General features: G+C 41.5%; 2 protein-coding genes across 4 annotated transcripts in view; both read left to right on the top strand.

The window, feature by feature from the left end:
* The window catches only part of RPS10 (ribosomal protein S10), a 193,245-nt gene that overhangs the window by 83,750 nt on the left and 86,878 nt on the right, over positions 1-22,617 (top strand). The gene's annotated exons all lie outside the window — the stretch shown is intronic.
* Positions 1-22,617, top strand: part of NUDT3 (nudix hydrolase 3) — a 134,439-nt gene that overhangs the window by 50,296 nt on the left and 61,526 nt on the right. For all 3 annotated transcript variants that reach the window (XM_058733625.1, XM_058733624.1, XM_058733626.1), the window contains exon 2: positions 15,657-15,767. In XM_058733625.1, the coding sequence (XP_058589608.1) occupies positions 15,657-15,767 (111 nt within the window). The remainder of the gene's footprint in view (positions 1-15,656; positions 15,768-22,617) is intronic.

Raw genomic sequence — 22,617 nt, 5'->3', positions numbered from 1 at the left:
AAGAGGTCTAATGAAATAAATTGTGGTACAACCATGTAATAAAATCCCCTCTATGAACTCATTTATATGAAGATCCAGAACAGGCAAAACTAATCTGATGGTATAAATCACAATAGTGATTGCCCCTGGGTTGGAGGCATTGATAGGAAAGAGTCACAGGGAACTTTCTGGGGAGACGGAAACATGTATCTTTATAGGAATGTGTGTGAAATCAGGTGCATGTGTTAGACTTTGACCATCTGTAAATTCCAGTGAATGTGAATTGTAATTCAGTTACAACAAAATGTATTCCTAAAAATGGAAAACAAACAAATGAACTTGCGTATCAAGCTGTGGCATAATCCTACAGAAAATCTTTCATGTGGCTCTAAAATAGTGTTTTGATTGAACATCTCTAGTGGGATCTGTCCTTAGGCTAAGAAAACTATAAAGAAACCTTAAACTGTAGTTAGTAGTTTTATGGTTAATAGTGCTATTAATTTGACACTATTAAATTATATTATAGGACAACTCAGATAATTCTATTAATGTTATTTTGAGCATAAAAGATACATAGGGATTAAATCCAAGAAGTCAAAAGCTCAGTAACTTTTTTTTTTTAAGATTTTTAAAAAATAATGTTTTTATTTTTGAGGGGAGGTGGGTAAGGGCAGAGAGGGAGACAGAGGATCCGAAGTGGGCTCCATGCTGAGAGCGGAGAGCCCTTTGTGGGGCTTGAACCCATGAACTGTGAGATCATGACCTGAACAGAAGTCGGGTGCTTAATTGACTGAGCCACCCAGGCACCCCTAAGATTTTATTATTTTATTTTAATTTTTTTAATGTTTATTTATTTTGGAGAGAGTGTGCGTGTGTAAGTGAGGGAGGGGCAGAGAGAGAGAGAGAGAGAGACATGGAATCCGAAGCAGGCTCCAGGCACTGAGCTGTTAGCACAGAGCCCAATGTGGGCTTGAACTCAAAAACCATGAGATCATGACCTAAGCCAAAGTAGACGCTTAACCGGCTGAGCCACTCAGGTGCGCCCCTGCCTCAGATTTTAAATAATCTCTACACTCACCATGGGGCTGGAGCTCATAACCGCAAGGTCAAGAATTGCATGCTCCACCAGCTGAGCCAGCAAGGTGCCCCAAAAGCTCAGTAACTTTATTTTTTTTTTATTTTTATTTTTTTACCTTTTTTTTTTTAATATAATTTATTGTCAAATTGGTTTCCATACAATACCCAAAAGCTCAGTAACTTTAAACCAGAAATGGAAATATCGGTATAACCCATAATTCATTTTTCTTTTCAATTATTCTCTTTATTGTTTTTGTTTTAATAATACACATTTCCTATCTGCTATTGAAAAGCCATAGAGTGATGACAACACAACAGCGCCTGTACCTAAATTGAGGTCTCTAAATATCCTTTCCCACCAAGAACCAGAGCTCCTTAGAGAAATAGCTGAATTCAGATCTGGGGCAGGCAATGCTTACAATGAGCCTGAGATGTTACAGTGACAAAAAAGCAAGACAAAACCAAGATTAAAGATTTATGTCAAAAGGATATGAGATAAACAAGATTTGTGCAACATTACTGGTAGAATATAAGTGGTAGGCATATGGGTGGTTACTGTACAGTTCTTTCAACTTAGCTGTATGTCTGTAAATTTTTATAATTAAGTGCTGGAGAAAAAAAAGACAAGAGCCAGAGCCAGTCTGAAGCAGCTCTTGCTAAAGGTGGGGGCATCAAAAGATTAATGACTGCAGTAGATTGAAACACAGGAAGTATTAAATCTACTAGTTAATTGTACAACAGTAACAAAAAATATTTGGAAACTGCTTGGATGCTATCTCATTTTTCTTTTACTTTTTCTTTCTTTTTTTTGTGTGTGTGTTTATTTATTTTTGAAACAGGGAGAGACAGAGCACAAGTGGGAGAAGGGCAGAGAGAGAGGGAGACACAGAATCCGAAGCAGGCTCCAGGCTCCAAGCTCCAAGCTCCAAGCTCCAAGCTGGCAGCACAGAGCGTTGACGCGGGGCTGGAACTCGCACACCACGAGATCATGACCTGAGCCGAAGTCGAACACTTAACCAACTGAGCCACCCAGGCGCCCCTCATTTTTCTTAAAATTAGTAAATTAGGAAGGAAAAAAATCAAGTATTTAGCTTGCCTTTCTTACATTAGGGTAATCAATGAGGAAATTTCTTCGTGGAAATTTCAGCTAATAAATATAAAAGGGACAATAGAACTAGAAAATAACCATTTGCATTCCCTAATGCGATTATGGATATAGATGGCTGTCATTAATAGACGATAAAACCAATAAAAGAAAGGCTGCTGATGTGTTTTGTAGTGGACAGATCATGTGATGGTACTTGAAAACCAGTTTCATCGTCTCATCACTAAAGGTGATGTCAGATCTTATTATCCGACAGTGCGATCCTATAGGAAGCATGAAGCATGAAGGTTTTTTGCCAAAACAAATCCAAACCTGATCAGGCTTCAAGATCTAACAACCTGGATACAGGAACTATGAGAGAAGAGATTGAGGACCAAGTTGAATATTACAACAGAGGGAGGGCATTAGCAAATGCAGGAATGTGGGAAATCCTACAAGATAATTAAATGATCTGTTTTCTTCAACAAATAAATGGCTTGAAAACAATGGGCCATGATGGGGAACTGTTTTAGAAAACCAAGGCTTAAGAGTCCTTCTATCAGTCAGATGCAATGTATGTATGGGCTTGGTTTGGATTCTTCATTTAAATAAACCAGTTGTAAAATAACATCTTTTAAACAGTTGGAGAAATTGTCATGTGGCTTGTTTACTAGCTGATTGAAGCAATTGTTCATTTGCTAGGTATGATAAGGATATATTTTTCAAAAGTCCTTATCTGTTAGTGATATGTAACTGAAGTATTTAATAATGAAATATGTTAATGTCTGGGATTTGCTTTAAAATACTCTGGCATCTGGGGTGCCTGGGTAGCTCAGTCAGTTAAATGTTGGACTCTTGGTTTCTGCTCAGGTCATGACCCCACATCAGGCTTGTGCTGCCTGCTTGGGGTTCTCTCTCTCTCTCTCTCTCTCTCTCTCTCTCTCTCTCTCAGAATAAATAAACTTAAAAAAATACTCTGGCATCTAAAATTAAAAAAAGGAGGAGGACACCTAGATGGGTCAGTTGGTTGAGCTGCAGACTCTTGATTTCAGCTCAGGTCATCATCCCAGGATCGTGAGATGGAGCCCTTAGCTGGGCTAAGGGCTTAGTGTGGAGTCTGCTTAGGATTCTCTCTCTCCCTCCCTCTGCCCCCCTCCCCTGTTTGCGTTCTCTCTCCTCTCTCTCTCTCTCTCTCTCTCTCTCTCTCTCTCTTTCTCTCTTTCTCTCTTTCTCTCTTTCTCTTTCTCTCTCAAGTAAACAAAATACTCTGGAAATGGGTTTAGGTAAATGAAACATGATAGGCAAATGTTAATAATTATTGAAGCTGGGTAATGAAAACATGGAGATTCATATGGATTTTCCTCTACTTTTGTGTATGTTTGGAATTTTCTACAATAAAAGAGTTTTTAAAAATACCACATAGTTGGGGCCCCTGGGTGGCTCAGTCGGTTAAACTGTGGTCTCAAGTCATGATCTCAGAGCTCCTGAGTTCAAGCCCCGAGTGGGACTCTGCTGACCACTCAGAGCTTGGAGCCTGCTTCGGATTCTGTCTTCATCCCTCTCTGCTCTTCCCCTCTTGCATTCTATCTCTCTCTGTCTCTCAAAAATAAACGTTAAAAAAAATTTTTTTATTAAAAATATTACGTAGTCTTTAAAGGAAAAAAGAGGCTTTGTGGTTATCTAGTGATAAAATGATTTCTGCGATTTAAGTTAAAAAATAAGGTAGAACAGTGTGTCTGATGGGTTACTATTTGATTTAACAGAGAGAAAAGAAAATAATAAATGTGTTTCTATTTATACTCCTATATGCTAAAATATCTCAAGAAGTCTTCATAAGCAGTGCCTCTGGGGAGAGAGGTAGGAGAGAAGGCTTACTTTTCAAGGAATGTCCCTTTGTACCTTTTTAACAAGTGCAATGTGTACTATTGAAAAAATAGGTCATAAAAGAAAGAGTAGAATTAGGAACCACTATTCCAGGCACAAACGTGTGTAAATTTAGAGCAATAGAATGTTAATACTGGGAGGGGTTTTGAGGTTATTTGAACAGTCTCATAAAACTGAGAAAGTTGAAGTATGTGGATTTTTTTTTTTTTTTTTTGCAGTTGTATGGCTGATTGGTGTGAGGCAGACCTGTAAGCCAAGTCTCTGACTGTTCTCTATAAAGTAGACAGCATACAACTGTGGTTTTAAACTTCGACATCTCTGTAATTAATATAATCTCAAGTTAGATTGAAACGTGATTGATACGTTGATGGCTACTGTAGGGACACAATACATACCTGTCTTTGAGTCCACTGTCAACGTCTTTTTTATGAACCTGTATTTTAGAAGACTTCATTTGTGTTTGGCTCAGCAGAATCAGTGTATTGATGAACAGTGATTTTACAGTGTATTCCCACAGTTCTAAGATCGTGTGTGGGAAAATAATGCAGTTTGTGGATGTCAGGAATGTTGTTGCTGTGGCTTCGTTTGTTTTAATGACCTCAAGAAGCTTGAATGTTCTAAATATTTCATTCACTCTTATTTGGCTTTCAGAAATTTCCTAGGGAATAATGCTTGGCATTCTTCTTGGCCAAATATAAAAATCTTAAATGCTTGTTCTAAAATATTCAAGCTGTACATGAAGTTTTAAAGAAATGCCTTTAAAGAAAATGCTTTCTCCTCCTTAGTGCCACCAATTGTACTGTTACAGAGGCAGTCTTTGTTTCTGGGGTGAATGCTTTCAAATGGACATTTAAATTGAAGCTGTGAAGTTCCCATCACATAGAGTGCAGGAAGCTTCACTTCTCCTGCCGGTGCCTCAACCTTTTTCTCTTTTCCCATCTGCTCCCCTCCTGTTTGTCTCTTGAAAACTGGGTTTCTGTGTCCATCTGCTAACCCCAGTAGGAAGCCATAGCCCTTACATCCCTTTTTTAAAAAAGAAAATCTTTAAGGTTTATTTATTTATTTTTAGAGAGGGGGAAGTGAAGGGGCAGAGAGACAGAGAGAATGAGAATCCCAAGCAGACTCTTCACTGTCGGTGCAGAGCCGGATGCGAGGCTCGAATCTGTGACCCATGGGATCATGACCTGAGCTGAAATCAAGAGTTGGACGCTTAACCGACTGAGCCATCCAGGTGCCCCGCCCTTACATCCCTTTCACAGCACCCTCCTTTCTGATTAATTACCAGTCCCTGCCATTGCTGCCCCCTAAATGAGACGTAACACACTGGTTGCTCCCCATCTCCAGGGATGCCGATTATATCCAGGTCCCTAATCCTCTCTAACCAACCCCTCTGCCCCAGCTCCAGCCCATCGCTCATTCAGCCTTCAGATTCAGGCTTCGAAAAGAAATGAAATTGCCATCTTCCTCTTCAAAAACCAAGGAGGATTCCTAGTTGCCTTCTGTTGCTGTAACTCTTTGGCATGCTTGCTGTATGAGTTTTTCAGACTGGTTTCCAGTCTGATTAATCTGCCTCCTTCGTTGCCCTCTTTTTCTTTCCCATTATGCACCTTACACCATTATCAAACTACTCGAATTGCTCAGTGTTCCCTGGATAAAATACACTGTTGGAGCATCGGTGCCTTTGCAGTTGAAGTGTCCCTGTCTGGAGCGCCTCTCCTTACTGAGCTCGGGAAAGCCCTCCTCTAGGCCCCTTTCACACGTTCCTTCTGGAGAAGTGTCCTGGGACCCTCTCAGAGCCTTTTCTCCTCTCTCATACTCCTTGCTGACATGATGTTGGAGCTACTTGGGCCCTTCATTAGATCCAAGGTTGACAAACTTTTTCCTGTAAGGGACCAGATAGAAAATATTTTTGGCTTTGTGGGGACATGTTCTTTATCAAAACTGTTCAGCTTTACCCTTGTAGCTTGAAAGCAGCCATAGGATGTAGGTAATGAACGAGCATGGCTGTGTTCCAATAAGCTTTATTTAAGGATACTGTAACTTGAATTTCATGTAAATCCATGTTCCCAAATATTCTTCTTTTGATTTTTTTCAAACTTTTGAAAATGTAAAGACCGTTCTTACTTAGGTCATGGGCCATACAAAAACTGATGGATTTGGCCCATGGGCCACAGTGTACATACCAGTCCTTGCGTGAGAGAGATCAGGGGTAAGCTTTATATATTTTTACACATCTCTGCCTTCCCTTCACACACACTGCCCTTCCTCCATGCCTCACTTCACTTAGAAGCAAATAATGACTGAACCAACCGTTGTTTATGGAATAAATGTTTAAGTAAGGAATTACTTAAACTATGGTAGTATCTAAACAAATGTGAAAAATAAGAGACTCATGTTGCAAATTAGTAGCCATTTTTAATATTTATTAATAAACACTTTCACAAAAGAAGGTTACAGAAGTTGCACAATCTAGAGGAGCTCACAGTCCCCCTCTATGTAGAAGACAGCTCTGGCCAGGAAAGATGTAATAAGCAAATAAATAGTCTCTGCTCAGAGAATTTTGAAAATTGGCCCAAATCTTTGAATTCAGTATCAGATTACCTTCTCCATCTTTTCCTTCTACCTGGCCTGGAGAAAGTCGTGTTGTACCTTTTATCCAGTGGTAGTTAAGCTTTCAGAGGGTTTTTCATGTAGGACTTGATACGTCATGGGTGTGACAGGCTCTCAAGTGGCCCGGTGGTCAGAGTCAGACCTGGAGACTTTTGCATCCTGGCTCAGCACTGATCTTTTATGTGCCCTTTGCCACATCACCAAATCATCTTCAGGCTTAGTTTCCTCATTGTTTATAATGGCAAGTATTGAATAATACCCAGCTTGTATGGTTGTTTGAAAATTAGGAATAGTATAGTAAAAATAGATTATGTAAAAAGCCAGCACCTGGCCCAAAATGAGCACTGAATAAATACTACCTGCTGTTGTTATTTATTTTCCCCCAGGATTGGTCTGTTTTCTTTCAGTATATACAGGGCTTGTGGGAGTGGGTTAAGGTTTACAGAAATAGCCTGGGACATTCCAGTAAGTTATGTTGAAATAGTGTGATCCAGCAACTTTTAGTCTTTGTCTTTTCCTATAACCTGCAAATATAGCCAAGTTTATTGGTTTCTTAGGCTTATTAAAAAAATAATAATAATAAAACAGTCATCGAATACCAGGCAATATAAAGTGCTGTATGTGGTTATCTTAACATTTGGACATTAATTGAGGAAGACCAGGCGGGGCGGGGGGCAATCTGACTTCGAAGTCTAGTATTACACTCTGTACCCTGGGACTTATACTTAAGAATGCTGTGTAGGCTAGTGTCTCTGACCACTTTTTCATATTGTTCTTAAAATACCTTGTTACTTCCAAAGTTAAACTGGCAGAATATCTGTTCACAGCACAGTGTGGTAGTTCTTTGTACTAGACAGGGAACTTCCTTTCATTAAATAAACAGCCTGATTAGCTAGATAAAGTGAAGGGATGTTTATAAGGCATTTTGTAAACTGACTGTTTATGTCTGCTTGTTCCTTATGTTAGTATTTTGAGCTCCTGTGTAGGAAAAAAAATCGAAGGGTAAAATGGCTTCAGAACTCTAGGAACTGATCCTACTAATGCTTGGTCCTGTGATAATTTATTGATTTATCTTGCTTGCTCATCTTTACTTACCTTTTAAATATCTTTATGGGGTCCTGTGCACAGGAACTTGTGGTGGCTGTTCTTTAAAATATCCTGTTTTCAGGGCACCTGGGTAACTCAGTGAGTTAAACTTCTGAATTCGGTTTAGGTCACGAACTGGTGGTTGGTGAGTTTGAGCCCCGCCACGGGCTCTGTGCTGACAGCTCCGAGCCTGGAGCCTGCTTCTGCCCTCTCTCTCTGCCGCTCGCCCACTTGCAGTCTCTGTCTCTCTCTCTCATAAATAAATGCTAAAAATTTTTTTTTTAAATATTCTGTTTTCTGGAATCTAAGCAACTGCAGACAATTATTCATTATTTCGGTCTTATTTTTCTTTTTGTAATTTGTATTTAAAAAAATTTTTTTTAAGTTTATTTATTTTTGAGAGAGAGAGAGCAAGCGCATGCGCACATGCACAAGCAGGGGAGGGGCAGAGAGAAGGAGAGACAGAATCCCAAGCAGGCTCTGCACCATCAGCACACGGTCCAAAGCAGGGCTTGAACTCATGAACTGCGAGATCATGACCTGAGCCAAGATCGAGAGTCAGTCGTTTAACTGACTGCGCCACTGAGATGCCCCTTCTTTTTCTTTTTTAAGTACAACTTCTTTTTTAATGTTTCATTTATTTTTAAGAGAGAGAGCACGCGAGCAAGGGAGGGGCAAAGGGAGGGAGACAGAGGATCTGCGCTGAGCACAGAGCTCAATGCAAGGCTTGAACTCACGACCATGAGATCATGACCTGAGCCGAAGTCAGATGCTTAACCGACTGAGCCACCCAGGTGCCCCTATTTTGGTCTTATTTTTAAGAAGGAGCATAGAAATGATTAGAAAGGGTTTGTCTGTAGAAGCAGTTTGCAGGGTGTATCACAGAGTTCATAGTGTGTAGCCCTTGGATTGTCTGGAATATCCACACAGCTCTCCGGCAGTAACAGCAATGCTGAGGGGCCTGCTGAATGTAGGAGGCATTGCATTGTTGGAAATGAGACCATGTTATATATATTACTGAATGTAGTTTCCTGGAAGTTGGTAATATGTCCGAGATCTATAGCTTACCTATCAGAATTTCCCGTGATGTAGATCGTTACTGTAGATATTCTCATTTTTTGAGGAAAATATTTCCAGAATTATACCTGAAATATATTTACCTCCATGATGCTCTTGGTGAGGGAAATGGAAACTTATCTGATACCAAGGGTAGTGGACAGGTAGGGAGAACAGGGATAGCTCCTCTAGCTAGAACTTTGCAAAGATACATATTCTGTCTTGTGTTAGTCTCCTCCTGGTTGGAAGAGTCTAAGACCATTTTTCCCCCCAAATCTCTTTTTCCCTCTTCTCAGCTCCAGTCCCACATTTATATGCTGGTCCACTGAAAATACTCATTAGATATCTCATTATACTCTCAATTCATGTGTTCAGAGGATAGCTTCCTATGGTTCCCTCCTCCACTGATGCTTTTTTCTCATTTTCCTTGGAGGGCAGTTCCTCCTTTGACCCAGCCCGTAGCTGTCAATCACTTGGTCCTCTGGATGCCTCTTTCTGCTTATCTGAGAACCTGTAACTCCCTTCCCACTCCCACGTTTGTCCTCATCCTTTCTCAACCTGAATTCAGTGCAGAGACCTATTCTGCTTCCAAGCTTGCCCACCTCCAGCTCAAGTAAGAGTGACCTTTCTAAAACCCAAATTGGGAGGAACGCTCCTGGCTACTTCTGGTTTGGCGCTGCCCAGAAGGAATTCGTTTTTGTTTAAATAAACTCTTAAAAATTAAACACAAAAACAAATTGGGTTGTGTTATTTCTTTGCTTAAACAACTTCCTGACTTACCCATTGCCTTTAGGTTTCAATCCAAACTCTTTATAATTAGACCCTTGCCTTTTTGTTCAGCCTCCCTAAGTAACCCCTTCTGGATGCTTTCCGTGCTCCTTTTTTCAAGCACTTGTTTGTTCATTCAGCCTTTGGTCCATTCTTTCATTTGCTCATTAAACTTTTATTGGCCACTAATATGGGTCAAGCTCTGTGCTTAAGGCTTGGGTCTGAGGCAGTCAACAGAACGGATCCTTAGACATTTCACTGACCTCTCACACTGTTAATCAGGATTGATTAGGTTATGCTGCAGTAACAAATTTACCCTGAAATCTCATTGTTTTAACACAGCACAATTGTATTCCTTGTTACAATGCCACTCAGTCTTGGGTTGTCAGAGGCTCTGCTCTACATAGGAACCCTTCCATTTAGAGGCCCTGGCTTATAGCTACACCAGCTAGAACTCACTGTGCTCCTGGGCACTGGGACAGAGGAAGAGAGAAGCTGGATGGGCTTCTCCCTGCCTCAGCCCAGAAGTGACATGTGTCCCTTCTGCTCACATTTCATTAGCCAGAACTAGTCAGATGGCCCCACCTAATAGCAGGAGGGCTTGGAATACCATCGACAAGAACATAAAATATCTGGTGAGCATGATGGTCCCTGCCACAGGCCCTGAAGTATAGTTACCGGACTTCTGGTCTGTCCTATCCACTGGACTTCAAATTTCTCAAGAGCTGGGATTGTATCTATCTTGCTTTTGTGTCCCAAACGCGTGGGCACACAGTAGGCTTCTGATTTTTGTTGAATCAATGTCCTTCTTGAGCTTGAATTTAACTCAGGTCACTTCTTTTAAGAAGCATTTCCTTGCCATCTCTCTACTGTCCTCCCCCCAGCCTAGATTAGGTGTTTCTTTTCAGTGTCTTTGGGGTATCCTGTGCATACCTCAACCAAAGCACTCCTCACCCTGTATTACTACTCTTTTTTTCTTTCTTATTTTTTCTTCCCTCTCTCCACTAGATACCCCTTTCCTGGGTAAGGGGCTTTCTTTTATATTCTTTTGAGAAGTTGTATTAAGCATTACTTTTTTAAAAGTTTATTTATTTATTTTGAGAGAGACGGAGACAGTACTGTTGGGGAGGGGGCAGAAAGAGAGAGAGAGAGAGAGAGAGAGAGACACACACACACACACACACACACACACACACACACACTATATCCCAAGCAGGCCCCAAGCTGCCAGTGCAGAGCTCAACGTGGGGCTCTGACCCACGAAGCTGTGAAATCATGACCCAAGCCGAAACCAAGAGTTGGGACACTTAATGGACTGAGCCACCTAGGTGTCCCTGGATTAAGCATTATTAAAGCAATTTAAGAAACCTTAAAAAATAAAACATTACTGTTCCAAGCTTAAGTCCATTATAGAAATCTTTCCCTGTTAGGTTTATTATTCCCACAGATTTCTTTAGTCTTTCATTGTATATCTGTGTCCCTAATCAATATAATGATTGTCCTCTGTGTCCATGTGGATAACAACTTGTCCCAGCCCCACTGTTGATTTCTCCCTGCTCTGTAGGGCTAGCTGCATCATGTTCATATGTGGGTGGGTGTGTTCTGTGGGCACATTTAGCCATCTCTGCACTGATATCACCTGTCTTGGCGATAAGAGTTTCATGAAAGGTCTAATTAATACCTGGTTGTCCAGTCCCCTACTTTGATCTGCCTTAAAATTGCAGGGGTTTTCATCTTTGCAACCGCCATTCCTAGTTTATAACGATGCTGAATGAATGTTTGTTGAATAAATAACAAATTCTGTGGTTGTTTTCCTTAGTATGTCGTTTTCAGATTTAAGAGCTTTGCCATTTGATTTCTTTTCTGATAATTTTATATTTAAAAATCAAGCTTCAGAATCGAAATTTACTGACCAGAAACACCACTTAGTGTTTTATAAGATAGGAAGGAGTAAAGCCTCTGGCTAAAGGAAAGATGTTTTGTTTTTCAGTGGGTTGTCAAGGAAACTTAGGAGAACTGTTTACTGGTAATGGTGTTTGCTTTGAAGTGTGACGACAAAGTAATGAGGCTTATTTTTCCCAATGTCTGTATTATACATAGTCTGACCTCATGTAGGCCTGCTTTGAATGTGCAAAGTAGTAACACTTGCAAAATTTACTAATTAATATTTCACATTGATTGAAATTTAGAAATGAAATTATACTTTATGTTAGAGGTTTCCTTTGCTTTAGCTTTAGTATTGTCCCCATGAAGTTCTTTCATTTGGACTATAACCTAATTGAATGGCCCTAGTCAGCCTTTTAAGCAAATGCTTAGGTTCAGAATGGCTACGTAACACTTTGCCAACAAGTGGGAGAATTCTAGGAAGAAAGACTACATGTTCTTTATATAACAAATCCTTGAAAGATTAACCCATTTTCTACCCTTTCTTGAGCTTTCCTTGCAGATTGGATTGGTATGATTTAAATGCCAATATCCAGAGAGTCTCGGAAAGACTTTTTAAAAAAAACTCTTTGGGGCGCCTGGGTGGCTCAGTCGGTTAAGCGGCCGACTTCAGCTCAGGTCATGATCTCACGGTCCGTGAGTTCGAGCCCCGCGTCGGGCTCTGTGCTGACAGCTCAGAGCCTGGAGCCTGTTTCAGATTCTGTGTCTCCCTCTCTCTGACCCTCCCCCGTTCATGCTCTGTCTCTCTCTGTCTCAAAAATAAATAAACGTTAAAAAAAAAAAAAATTAAAAAAAAAAAACATTATAAAAAAAAAAAACTTTTAACAAACATGATTGCGTTTGGGCTTATTTTTATTTTGAGAAGGAATTTTTAAAAATATAAGATTTGCCACAATTATCACAAGATGGGAGGAGTGTGGCAGTCCCCTTTTTTTTTTTTTATCCCTCCCCCCTTTTTTTTTTCTTGAGAGATCAAGAGAAGAGAGAACACGAGTGGGGGAGGGACAGAGAGAGAGAGGGAGAGAGAGAGAGAGGGAGAGAAAGAAAGAATCCCAAGCAGGGTTCCCACTGTCAGCACAGAGCTGGATGCAGGGCTCGAACCCACACATGTGAGATCATGACCTCAGCCAGAACCAAGAATCGGATGGCTAATAAATTGAGCTACCCAAGCACCCTTGCCCTTTTCTTTTACGGAAATAGTGTATTATTTCAGCTTTATAATTTAATATGATGTAAAACTAAGGATCACTTCTTGGAAGGCTACTCCCCTGGAATATAGGCTCTGAGGAAAAAAGTAGTGGCACTGACTCCTAAATTTAGCTTTTGAAAAGTTACTGTGATCTTAAAACCAGTTTTATTTTATTGAGATGAAGTTCACATAACATGACATTAACCATTTAAAAGTGAACGAGTCAGTGGCATTTCGTACCACTAATTCAGTGGCATTTAGCAACCTTTGTATAGTTTCAAAATACTGTGGTCACCCCAAAATAAAATCCTGCTCTCCATTCTTCCCTTCCCCCAGTCCCTGGCAACCACCAGTTTGCTTTCTCTCCTCTCTCTTGATTTACCTATTCTGTATATTTCACATCAGCGGAATCTTACAGTATGTGACTTTTGAGCCTGGCTTTTAGTTCGCCTGATATTTTGAAAGTTCATCCACACAGTACTTCATTCTTTTTTAATGGCAGAATAATATTCCTATGTGTGTGAATGCCACATTTTGTTATCCATTCACTGATCGGCATTTAAGTTGTTTCTACTTTTTGGCTAGAGTAAATAATGCTGCTGTGAATATTTGTGTGTAAGTATTTGAGTGCCTGTTTTCAGTTCTTTTGGGTGTATACCTAGGAGTAGAATTACTAAGTCACATGGTAATTTTTTATTTAACTTTTCAGGAACCACCAAACTTTCCACAGTGCCTGAACTATTTTACATTCTTACCCAATGTTTGAGGGTTCCGATTTTTCTACATCCTTGCCAGTTCTTGTTATTTTTAAAAATTATAGCCATTCTTGTGGGTGTGAAGTGGCATCTCATGGTAGTTTTACTTTGCACTTTCCTAGTGACTAATGGTGTTGAGCATCTTTTCGTGCGCTTCATGGCTATTTGTAGATCTTCTTTGGAGGAATGCTGCTTCTTTGGAGAAATGTCTTTTTGTTATTGTTGTAAGAGTTTTTATATTTTTATGTATTTTTATTTTGGATACCAGACCTTGATCAGATAGATGATTTGCAAATATTTCCTCCCATTCTGTAAGTCGTTTTTTCACATTCTTGATAATGACCTTTGATGCACAGAAGATTCTAATTTTGATGAAGTCCAACTTATCTAGTTTTAGTTGTTGTTCATACTCTTGGTGTGTCATGTGAATTGGCATATCTTGCCAAATTCAAGGTCATGAAGACTTATTGCTATTTTATTTATTTTTTATTTTTTTAATTACTTTTTTAAGTAAACTCCATCCCCAGTGTGAGGCTCAAACACATGACCCCAAGGTCAAGAGTCACACATTCTACCGACTAAGCCAGCCAGGGATCTCAGATTTATTGCTGGTGGGTGTACAATGAGGACTCTTATTTTAAAAACAAAATTTCAGGGGCGGGTGCCTGGGTGGCTTAGTTGGTTAAGTGTCCAACTTCGGCTCAGGTCATGATCTTGTGGTTCATGAGTCTGAGCCCCACGTTGGGCACTTTACTGTCAGAGAAGAACCCACTTCGGATCCTCTGTCCTCCCCTCCCTGGCTTATGCCCTCTCACTCTCTCTCTCAAAAATAAACATTAAACAAACACCCACAAAATTTCATAGAACCTCCACATTTTACTTTAACCTCCCTTAGATTATACATTTATACACATCACCCAAAAACTGTGGGTTTCATATTATCTTAAATTACTCTGCATTATGCAAAGCAGAACCTAAGTACACTTAACAAATGAAATAGTACTTGTAAATTTAAAGGCATTATTTTCTCCATCCATGGGCTATATTTTGGTGACTATGTATGGATTCATGGATTTTCTTTTTAACTCCAGACCCCCTCTGAGTCAGCAGATCACAGATTTTGTAGATGAGCACCAGGGGACTGTATCATGACATGCAGAAAAGGGATTAAGGATGGAGAAAAAGGTAGCATTTCCAGGGGCCCAGGTAGTTGCAGAAACGTCAAGGAGAAAGGGGAGATGACTAAAAGGTAGGTCACCGGAAGTCAGAGGTGGAATCTGTAAGGGCTCCAGAGGACACAGCGTTTGCTTTCAGGCAACAAGAATGACTGCAGAGTGGAAGTGAAGTTCAAGGGGGAGTGTGTTGGGATTAGGGCTGGACACTCAAAAGACATCATCAGAAAGTGATGGTTTAGGGAGCAATAGAGGATTCCTTTAGTTTTAGAAGTAATGCCAACCCAGTTCTACCTCCAAAGGAGGAGTCCAGCTAACTGTTTAGCTCCTGTCCTGGAGAAGGATAAGGAAAAGGAGCTGGGGAAATCCTAGATTTTATTTCAGCCATGATTAGAATGCAGTTAATTTTGAATTAATAATACTGTAGTCTGTATCCGTATTTTGTGTGTGTATTTGGTTGGTTTTCTCATTTCTTAAAATTTTTTCGTAAAAAGTATCCAGTTTTCTCTCAGCTGCAAGCCTGATGAGGTTTTTCAACTTGACCTGTAGATGAGGGAGTTGGGTTCTCAGGACACACTTAGAGCTTGGGGTGGTGATGGGCCAGGAGCTGGGACACACGGGAGTGAGGACCTGGGAGGGAAAGTGTTGGGACTGTGGTGCCAACCAGGGCTAAGGACTGCTCTCCTTCTGGCCAGCCCTTCACAGCGCTCACAGGCTCATCAGTGACTTTCCACCCCCCCTCCCCGCCCCCAGTCCTTGTCAGCTCTGTGTTCAAAGGGCTTTAGAGAAAGGAGCTAAGAAGAGGATAGATAGGCCTGAGGGGAAGGTAGAGGTAATGGCCACTGGTTCACATGCCCTTCTGCTTTTACAAGGCGGATTGTCTGCTTTTTCCAGTAGAAATAAAAGCTACCTTACCAGAAGTGACCTGGAGAGATCTAAACAAAAAATAGGCTTAGGTACTTAGACTTTGGTGGTGTTTAAGAGTCTGAGTTTGTACAAACGTGTCTTTTTTTTTTGTTTTTAACTGCCCATGTAACCTCTGTGACTTTCAGGTGCTACTCGTGAGCAGTAGTCGCCATCCAGACCGATGGATTGTCCCTGGGGGAGGCATGGAGCCCGAGGAGGAGCCGAGTGTGGCGGCAGTCCGTGAAGTCTGTGAGGAGGTGAGCGTTGAGAACAAAGGGCACGGCAGTACCTTGTAATCCTGCATCTGTCACGTCTGTGTAGTTCTTTATCACCACCCACTGACTAGACATACTCCTGATCCCAGAAGGAAGGCATTTAACAGTTACCCTGTGCTTCCTTGATGACAGGGGTGATCGGGTTGTGACGTGGTCATGTTTATCTGGCACTCTGTGCAGGGAGAGGGCTCATAGTAGTGACTGTATCTAATTATTCCAGACAGTTTTTGTGATTTCCCATGGAGCTCTTTCAGCATCGCCTCTGTCACCTGTGGCAGAAGATCAAGAACAAATAGTTCATCAGCCCTAAGAAATCAGAGGAACAGGCAGTATTGATATAAATGGCTCATTCTCATTAACCTTTAGATGAGGAGGTGGTGGCCCTTATTTTCCTATGCTTCCTGAGTCCTGGCCTTAGAACAGTGGTTAACGCAGCAGTTCTGTTAGCCAGAAGATGTTATTAATGGTGCCATTAGATAATAGCATCTTCTTTGTTACTTAGTCACATGACATTCAGCATATATGTACTGAATTCCTGGGCTATGCCCAGGATATCTTACTAGATACTCTAGAATAAGTAGTCGGAAGAAGTAAAGTCTTGGACCCCTAGTTCCCTTACTTTGAGGAAACTAAGAAAGAGATTGCAGTTCAAAGCCGGGAGGAAGGAACTGACTAACATTCCTCCATAGCCTGCTGTGCTCTGCTTACATGATTTCACTTAAGATTCCTAACTTGGTGGTGTGTTTTATCACCCTCGTTTACTTGCCCTGGCCACATAGTTGGTGCTTTTTAGATCTATTTCTTTGTTCCAGAGGGAATTTAAAACTGATTCTAAGGACATATAAAATCGCACTAAGAATGAGTCTAACTCCTACAGTTCTTCGCTGTTCAGCCCTTGCTGAAGTCCTCTGAGACTGACTGACTCTTGGAATACTCAAGGAGTTCTTTGCTTGCTCTGAAACGCCTGCAGACTTGTGTTGGCTCGTGTGCCTCTCCTTTTATCATATATCTGGTGTCCATAACTAGACTATAATCTCTGGGAGCAAAGAGTATGTGTTAAAGTTTAAATCCTCCCTTCCTGTGCCTCGTACACAGGTAGGTAAATGGAAAGTAATGAATACATGCTTCCATGACAGATGGAGTAATGGATGGAACAGTAAAAGTCCTGAAGAGTCCCCCTTTCTTATCAGACCTGGGATAATGGGGAATGCACAGGGGCAGGGTGGCCTGGAGGGGCAGATGTGATTATGTACTCTGCCCTCCCATGCCGCAGGGCTGCACATCTTTGCCTGGTCCTTGGAAGATCTCAGAGGCTTGACTGTTTAAGTAAGTGGCAGGACCAGTTGGTGGACCTAAGCTGCGCACTCTTAATTCAGATCCACTTGGCTCCTGTAGGTTCTAAGACACGTGAAGCAAAAGTGATGTTTGAAAGAGGTTCTGTGGCAGTTGTGGATTAAGAAAGGTGGTTGGAAGACCTGAAATAGAGGGTTATAGAACAGAGAGAAAGGAAAAGGTTCAGAAACTTTGCAAAACTTGCTACTTGGTTTTAGGAGTCATGGGGGGAATCTGACAGCTGTACCATTGTGGAGCACATTGGGATTGGCGTCTGTCTCTGGAGAACTTATATTGCTGTTACTGTTGTTTGATTTTGAGAGTTACAGTTGAGTCATCCCTGACTATACACATGCAGCGAAGATGGAGAGAACTAGGAGAAATGCAATGAGGGGCAAGAAAGGGTGTAGGGCACCCTGCTCACCTTTGTTTCCTGGAAAATGCCATCCCACGCGACTGAGTTGGTGAGAGGGAGGCTGTGGTGAAGGAGGAGGCAGAATGCTTGTGATTTGAGAAGGTAGTGGCGCAGCACCGAAATGAATCATGTCCTCATATGTTCAGGATCCCCCTCCCTCCTGTCCAGGTGGGGTCCTGAGCTTGAAATTAAGCCCTGCTTGACTCTGAGCAGATTTTCCCCCTCCCGTCAAAGGAGAGTCCTGCCACACTATATACTTTATTCTAGCATTATTGAGAGATAAAGAATGGGAGCTGCTTGCAACTTTAGAATACGGTACTGAATAAATCAAATGTTTGCACAGACAGTAAACATTAGTGAAATATGTCATTACGAAAACAAACATTTCAGTGGCTTCTATCAAAATAGAAGGGATGGTTTTTCCAATTCCACATCCGTCAACAGAGTACAAGACTTGGAATCAGAGAGGATATAGATAGATTTTTTTTTTTTTTAATTGCCCTTGAAAGGTAGCTTTTGTAAGCAGAAATCGCTATTCAGGGAGTTTATTTAGGTTTCAAAATGTTACGACTTTTGTAAAAGTACACATTCAAAAACTTTGTGTTTTTTTTTGTTTTTTTTTTCATAATGCTCACAGCTCTGTTCTCTAGATAAACATAGAAGATTTTACTAGTCACTTTTAGATAATATTTAGACCAGTTAATTGAAGACCTTCAGATGTTTCAAATTGGTTTTATACAGCTAAATGTATTTTATTGCTTTCTAAAGAACTTCAGTTATCTGATTTAAAAAAATAAAACCCTGGGGTGCCTGGGTGGCTCAGTCATTTGGGCATCCAACTTCAGCTCAGGTCATGATCTCACGGTTCGTGAGTTCAAGGCCCATGTTGGGTTCTGTGCTGACAGCTCAGAACCTGGAGCCTATTTCGGATTCTTTGTCTCCCTCTCTCTCTGCCCCTCCCCTTGTCACACTCTGTCTCTCTCAAAAATAAATAAACATTAAAAAATTAAAAAATAAAATAAAGCCCTGATGAAGCTCTTCAACTGAAGTCCTGTGAATCTCATACATTAAACTTACAAACTAGGTGAGTCTTAAATTCTTTAAATATTCCCATAATATATGTAAACTTACTAAGATTTTCAACTTAAAAACACAAGTCAGAAAGAAATTATTCAATTATACTTTCAAAACTGTGGTTACAATCTAATAGGCCAAGTTTTTTTTTTTTTTTTATAATCTCTACGCCCAACTGGGGCTCAAACTTACAACCACAAGATCAAGAGTCGCATGCTCTATGACTGAGCCAGCCAGGCGCCCTAGGCCAGATTCTTTTACATATTACAAAATCATAAAATATGCCTGGTTTCCTTTGTTTTTTGTTCTTTGTTTTCTTAAGTTTATTTATTTATTTTGAGAGAGAGAGAATCCCAATCAGGCTCCGCCCTCTAATCCCAGCGTGCGATGAAGGCTTGATCCCATGAACCATAAGATCATCATCTGACCTTAAATCAAGATTCCCTGGTCATCTTCTTAACATAGAAATATATTATGGTTTTGAGGTGCCTGGGTGGCTCAGTCAGTTAAGCGTCCGACTTTGGCCTAGGTCATGATCTCGCGATTCGTTGAGTTCGAGCTCTCTCAAAAATAAATAAATGTAATGAAAAAAAGAAATATATTATGGTTTTGATTCCCTTAAACATTTTTTTAATTAAAAAAATTTTTTTAATGTTTACTTTTGAGAGAGAGAGAAAGAGAGAGAGAGACAGACAGCATAAGCAGGGGAGGGACAGGGAGAGAGGGAGACACAGAATCCGAAGGAGGCTCCAGGTTCTGAGCTGTCAGCACAGAGCCGGACGTGGGGCTCAAACCCACGAACCGTGAGATCATGACCTGAACCAAAGTTGGAGGCTTAACTGACTGAGCCACCCAGGAGCTTTTCCCTTAAACATTTCTTCATTTCATTCTAAATATTTTCAGCATTGCACCAGGATAGGGTGGTTCAGTTGGTTAATTGTTGATTTCTGCTCAGGTCATGATCTCACAATTCATGAGATCAGGCCCTGCTGCAGAGCCTGCTTGGGATTCTCTGTCTCTCTCCCCCTCCACTGCTTGTGCTCGCTCACTCTGTCTCAAAAATAAATAATCATTAAGAAAAAGAAAAAGAAAGAAAGATGTTTACCCACCAAAGAAACCAGGCCCTTCCTGTTAAGTGAGACCAAGACTCTTTGGTGGCCTGATAGGAAATGCTGATCCAGACCACTGTTGTTCTGTCAAGGTATAACTTTGGGGTGCCTTGGTGGCTCCATTGGTTAAGCATTGGACTCTTACTTTTGGCTTAGGCATGATCTCGCAGTTCATGGATTTGAGTCCCACGTTGGGCTCTGCGCTGGTGGTATGGAGGAATCTGCTTGGGATTCCCTATCTCCCCTTCTCTCCCTCCCTATCCCCTGCTCATGTTTGCTTTCTCTCTCCCTCTCCCTCTCCCTCTCCCTCTCCCTCTCCCTCTCCCTCCCTCTCTCTCTCGCTCTCTCTCTTTATAAATAAATAAACTTAAAAAAAAAAAAAAAAAGAGGGTAGCTTCAAAAGCCTGGTGTCGTGGAGTCCACGTTGGGTGGGAATGGGTGTTGCGTGAGCACTTTGCAGTATCCGGCACACGTGGCTGACTTTGTCCTTCAGCCTGCAGGCTCCTTCCTCCATCAAGCCTTTGTGATTCCTCCCTGCAGACTCAGTCTTCTTGCTGTGTGTTTCCATTGCAGTCCGTGCTTCCTAGCGTTGTAGTGCTTATCATTGGTACTGCTTGCTTAATTGTGTCCTGTGCTAGACTTCACATTGTCTGTAGTCAGACGCTATTCTCTTTTGCTCACTGTTCAGTCTGCAGTGCTTATTAACACATAGCAAGTGCTTCACAAAATAAATGTTTCCATTGGTGACGTGACTCCTAGAGCAGCCACATAAATATGAGGTAGGCCCTTTTTGGGTTGCCAGGAGCAAACATGCCTACAGGTGTCTCAGAACTGTGCCTACAGGCTGTGCAGAACTGGAAACTTGGGTCACAGTGCACAGGAGGGCCTCGCTCATGGTGGGTGGAGTGACGGTGGGAGTGCAGTGTAGCTCAAGGAGCCTGGTCACCTCACCTGTGGCCCAGCCCCCGTCTTCCACGGGGATGATGCCTTCCTAATCTCTCTCAGTGTCCTGGCTTCTGCTTACCACCTTCTGTGTTTTCCCTCCTCTGTGCGCCACACTCGGCCTTCCCGACAGAGGTGACCTGTGGGCACAGCTGCCGGGTGACATCATCGGCTTCTGGCTATTTTGAAGACGTTTGCCTCAACTTTGCATCAGTTGCTGATTTCTTATTTCTCGCTGCGCTCAGAGTGTCCAGATCATGTGCTATAAAAGCATGGCGGCTGGTGCTTCAGAACACCTGCAGCAGCTTTGCCGGGAGGATCCTGTGTATGTAGTAAAAAAAAAATATTTACTAACACAGGAAAGTGTTTGTGACACATTCCTAAGTGGTCAAAGCAGACTCAAAAACAGGATTTGTGACATAAAACCATTCAGTGGAAAAGAAATGTGTGTGTCTGTTTGTGTGGAAAAAATGAATAACACTGGTTGCACACTACGTGCCAAGCTCTGTTCTAAGCATTTTGCAAATGTTGCCTCATCGAATTCTCTCCGGACTCTCTGAGCTGGGGGCTGTTACTGTCTGCGTTTTACAGGTGAGAAAAAACAGGTTGAGTGAGATTAAGTATTTTGTCCGAACAAATTGTGCCCAGCTAAGTGTGCTCAAGGTACAACCAGGTGCGATAACACCCTGATATCAAGGATCATGGTTGTCTCAGGAGTGCACAGGTGCTCTCTGGTTATCTCCAGCCTTACCAGTCTTACAGTCCAGAGCATCTAGTCTCAGCACGCATCCTCCTCTAATTCTATGCTCCTTGAAAGAAGCTCTACCAAAATGCTCATGGCGGTTCTCTGGGTTAGCTCATAGATTATCAAGTTTTTTCCATGGAACACACATATATGTTATTACTGGAAGAATTTTCTATATAAACATGAATGGAGTGAAATTATTAAGTCTGGCGTGGCGTCGCCGGGCCAATGTACCATTAGACTCAACCTGTTCAGAAGGTTTGTTTAACCCGGCTTAAAAATTTCAGCATATTGGCTGAATTTCAGAGACCGATAAATCTGTAGCACTTGAAACATTAGCAGTCACATCTAACGGGCTAAAATATTCCCTTTTGGAAACTGGCATCCATTTTTTAGCTGCTTATAGTCAGAATCCTATTACAGTGACCCGTCAAAGGGCGAGAAGGATGAGGCTTTCTCCCAGGGCCAGGCAGGGGCCTTGGAAACAGTGCATCTCTAGCCCAGGGCAGCAAAGGCTTGTGTGAGCCAGCCATGTGACACCCTCTGTAATGAAAAGAAAAGCACCTCTTTGTGTAGTTTTCAGAGCTATTCTTTCTTGCTAATTCAAAAGGAAAGGTAAAACTTTGGGCTGACAGGGAGAAAAGAGAGAAACTGGATCTGAAACTGTTCTGTCTTCTGTTCGTTATATCCCCCGTTCTCACCTCAGGCGAACCAAGAGCGTTATCACAAAGGTAAAGAACATCTGAAAACAGAATCGGGAGAAAAATACGTGCATACTTTCAACTGCCTCCTCTTCAAGGATGACAGAGATGGGTACCTTCTGCCTCTAGAGAGACGTAGTCAGTGATGACACTTGACAATAGGTGACCAGATTCCAGCTCCTTTTATCTGCTGCTTCGCGTCTGGACAGGGCCCGTATCCTCAGCACCATTTCCAGCACACCAACTATAAAGTATTTGTAGGCAGCCTGATAATTGATCTGTGACATAGACACAGCTTTTTTAAAAAATGTAGCTTGTTCTCTCGCTTCCTCACTTGAATCCTAATATCACACTTCCCTGCTACTCTGGCTCTTAGCACCTGTTGCTTTGCGGTATAAACTCGCCATCTTGGAAATTTCTGTAGATTAGTTAGTGATGTCTTCTACTTCCCTGTACCTCTTGCTGTCCTTTCGTAAGTTTTTAATACACTGTACAAAAAGTAAAACTTTCACCA

Source organism: Neofelis nebulosa, chromosome 6 (genome assembly GCF_028018385.1).
Source record: "Neofelis nebulosa isolate mNeoNeb1 chromosome 6, mNeoNeb1.pri, whole genome shotgun sequence".
In the NCBI taxonomy this organism is placed as follows: Eukaryota; Metazoa; Chordata; class Mammalia; order Carnivora; family Felidae; genus Neofelis; species Neofelis nebulosa.
This window is presented reverse-complemented; position numbering and strand designations above follow the sequence as displayed.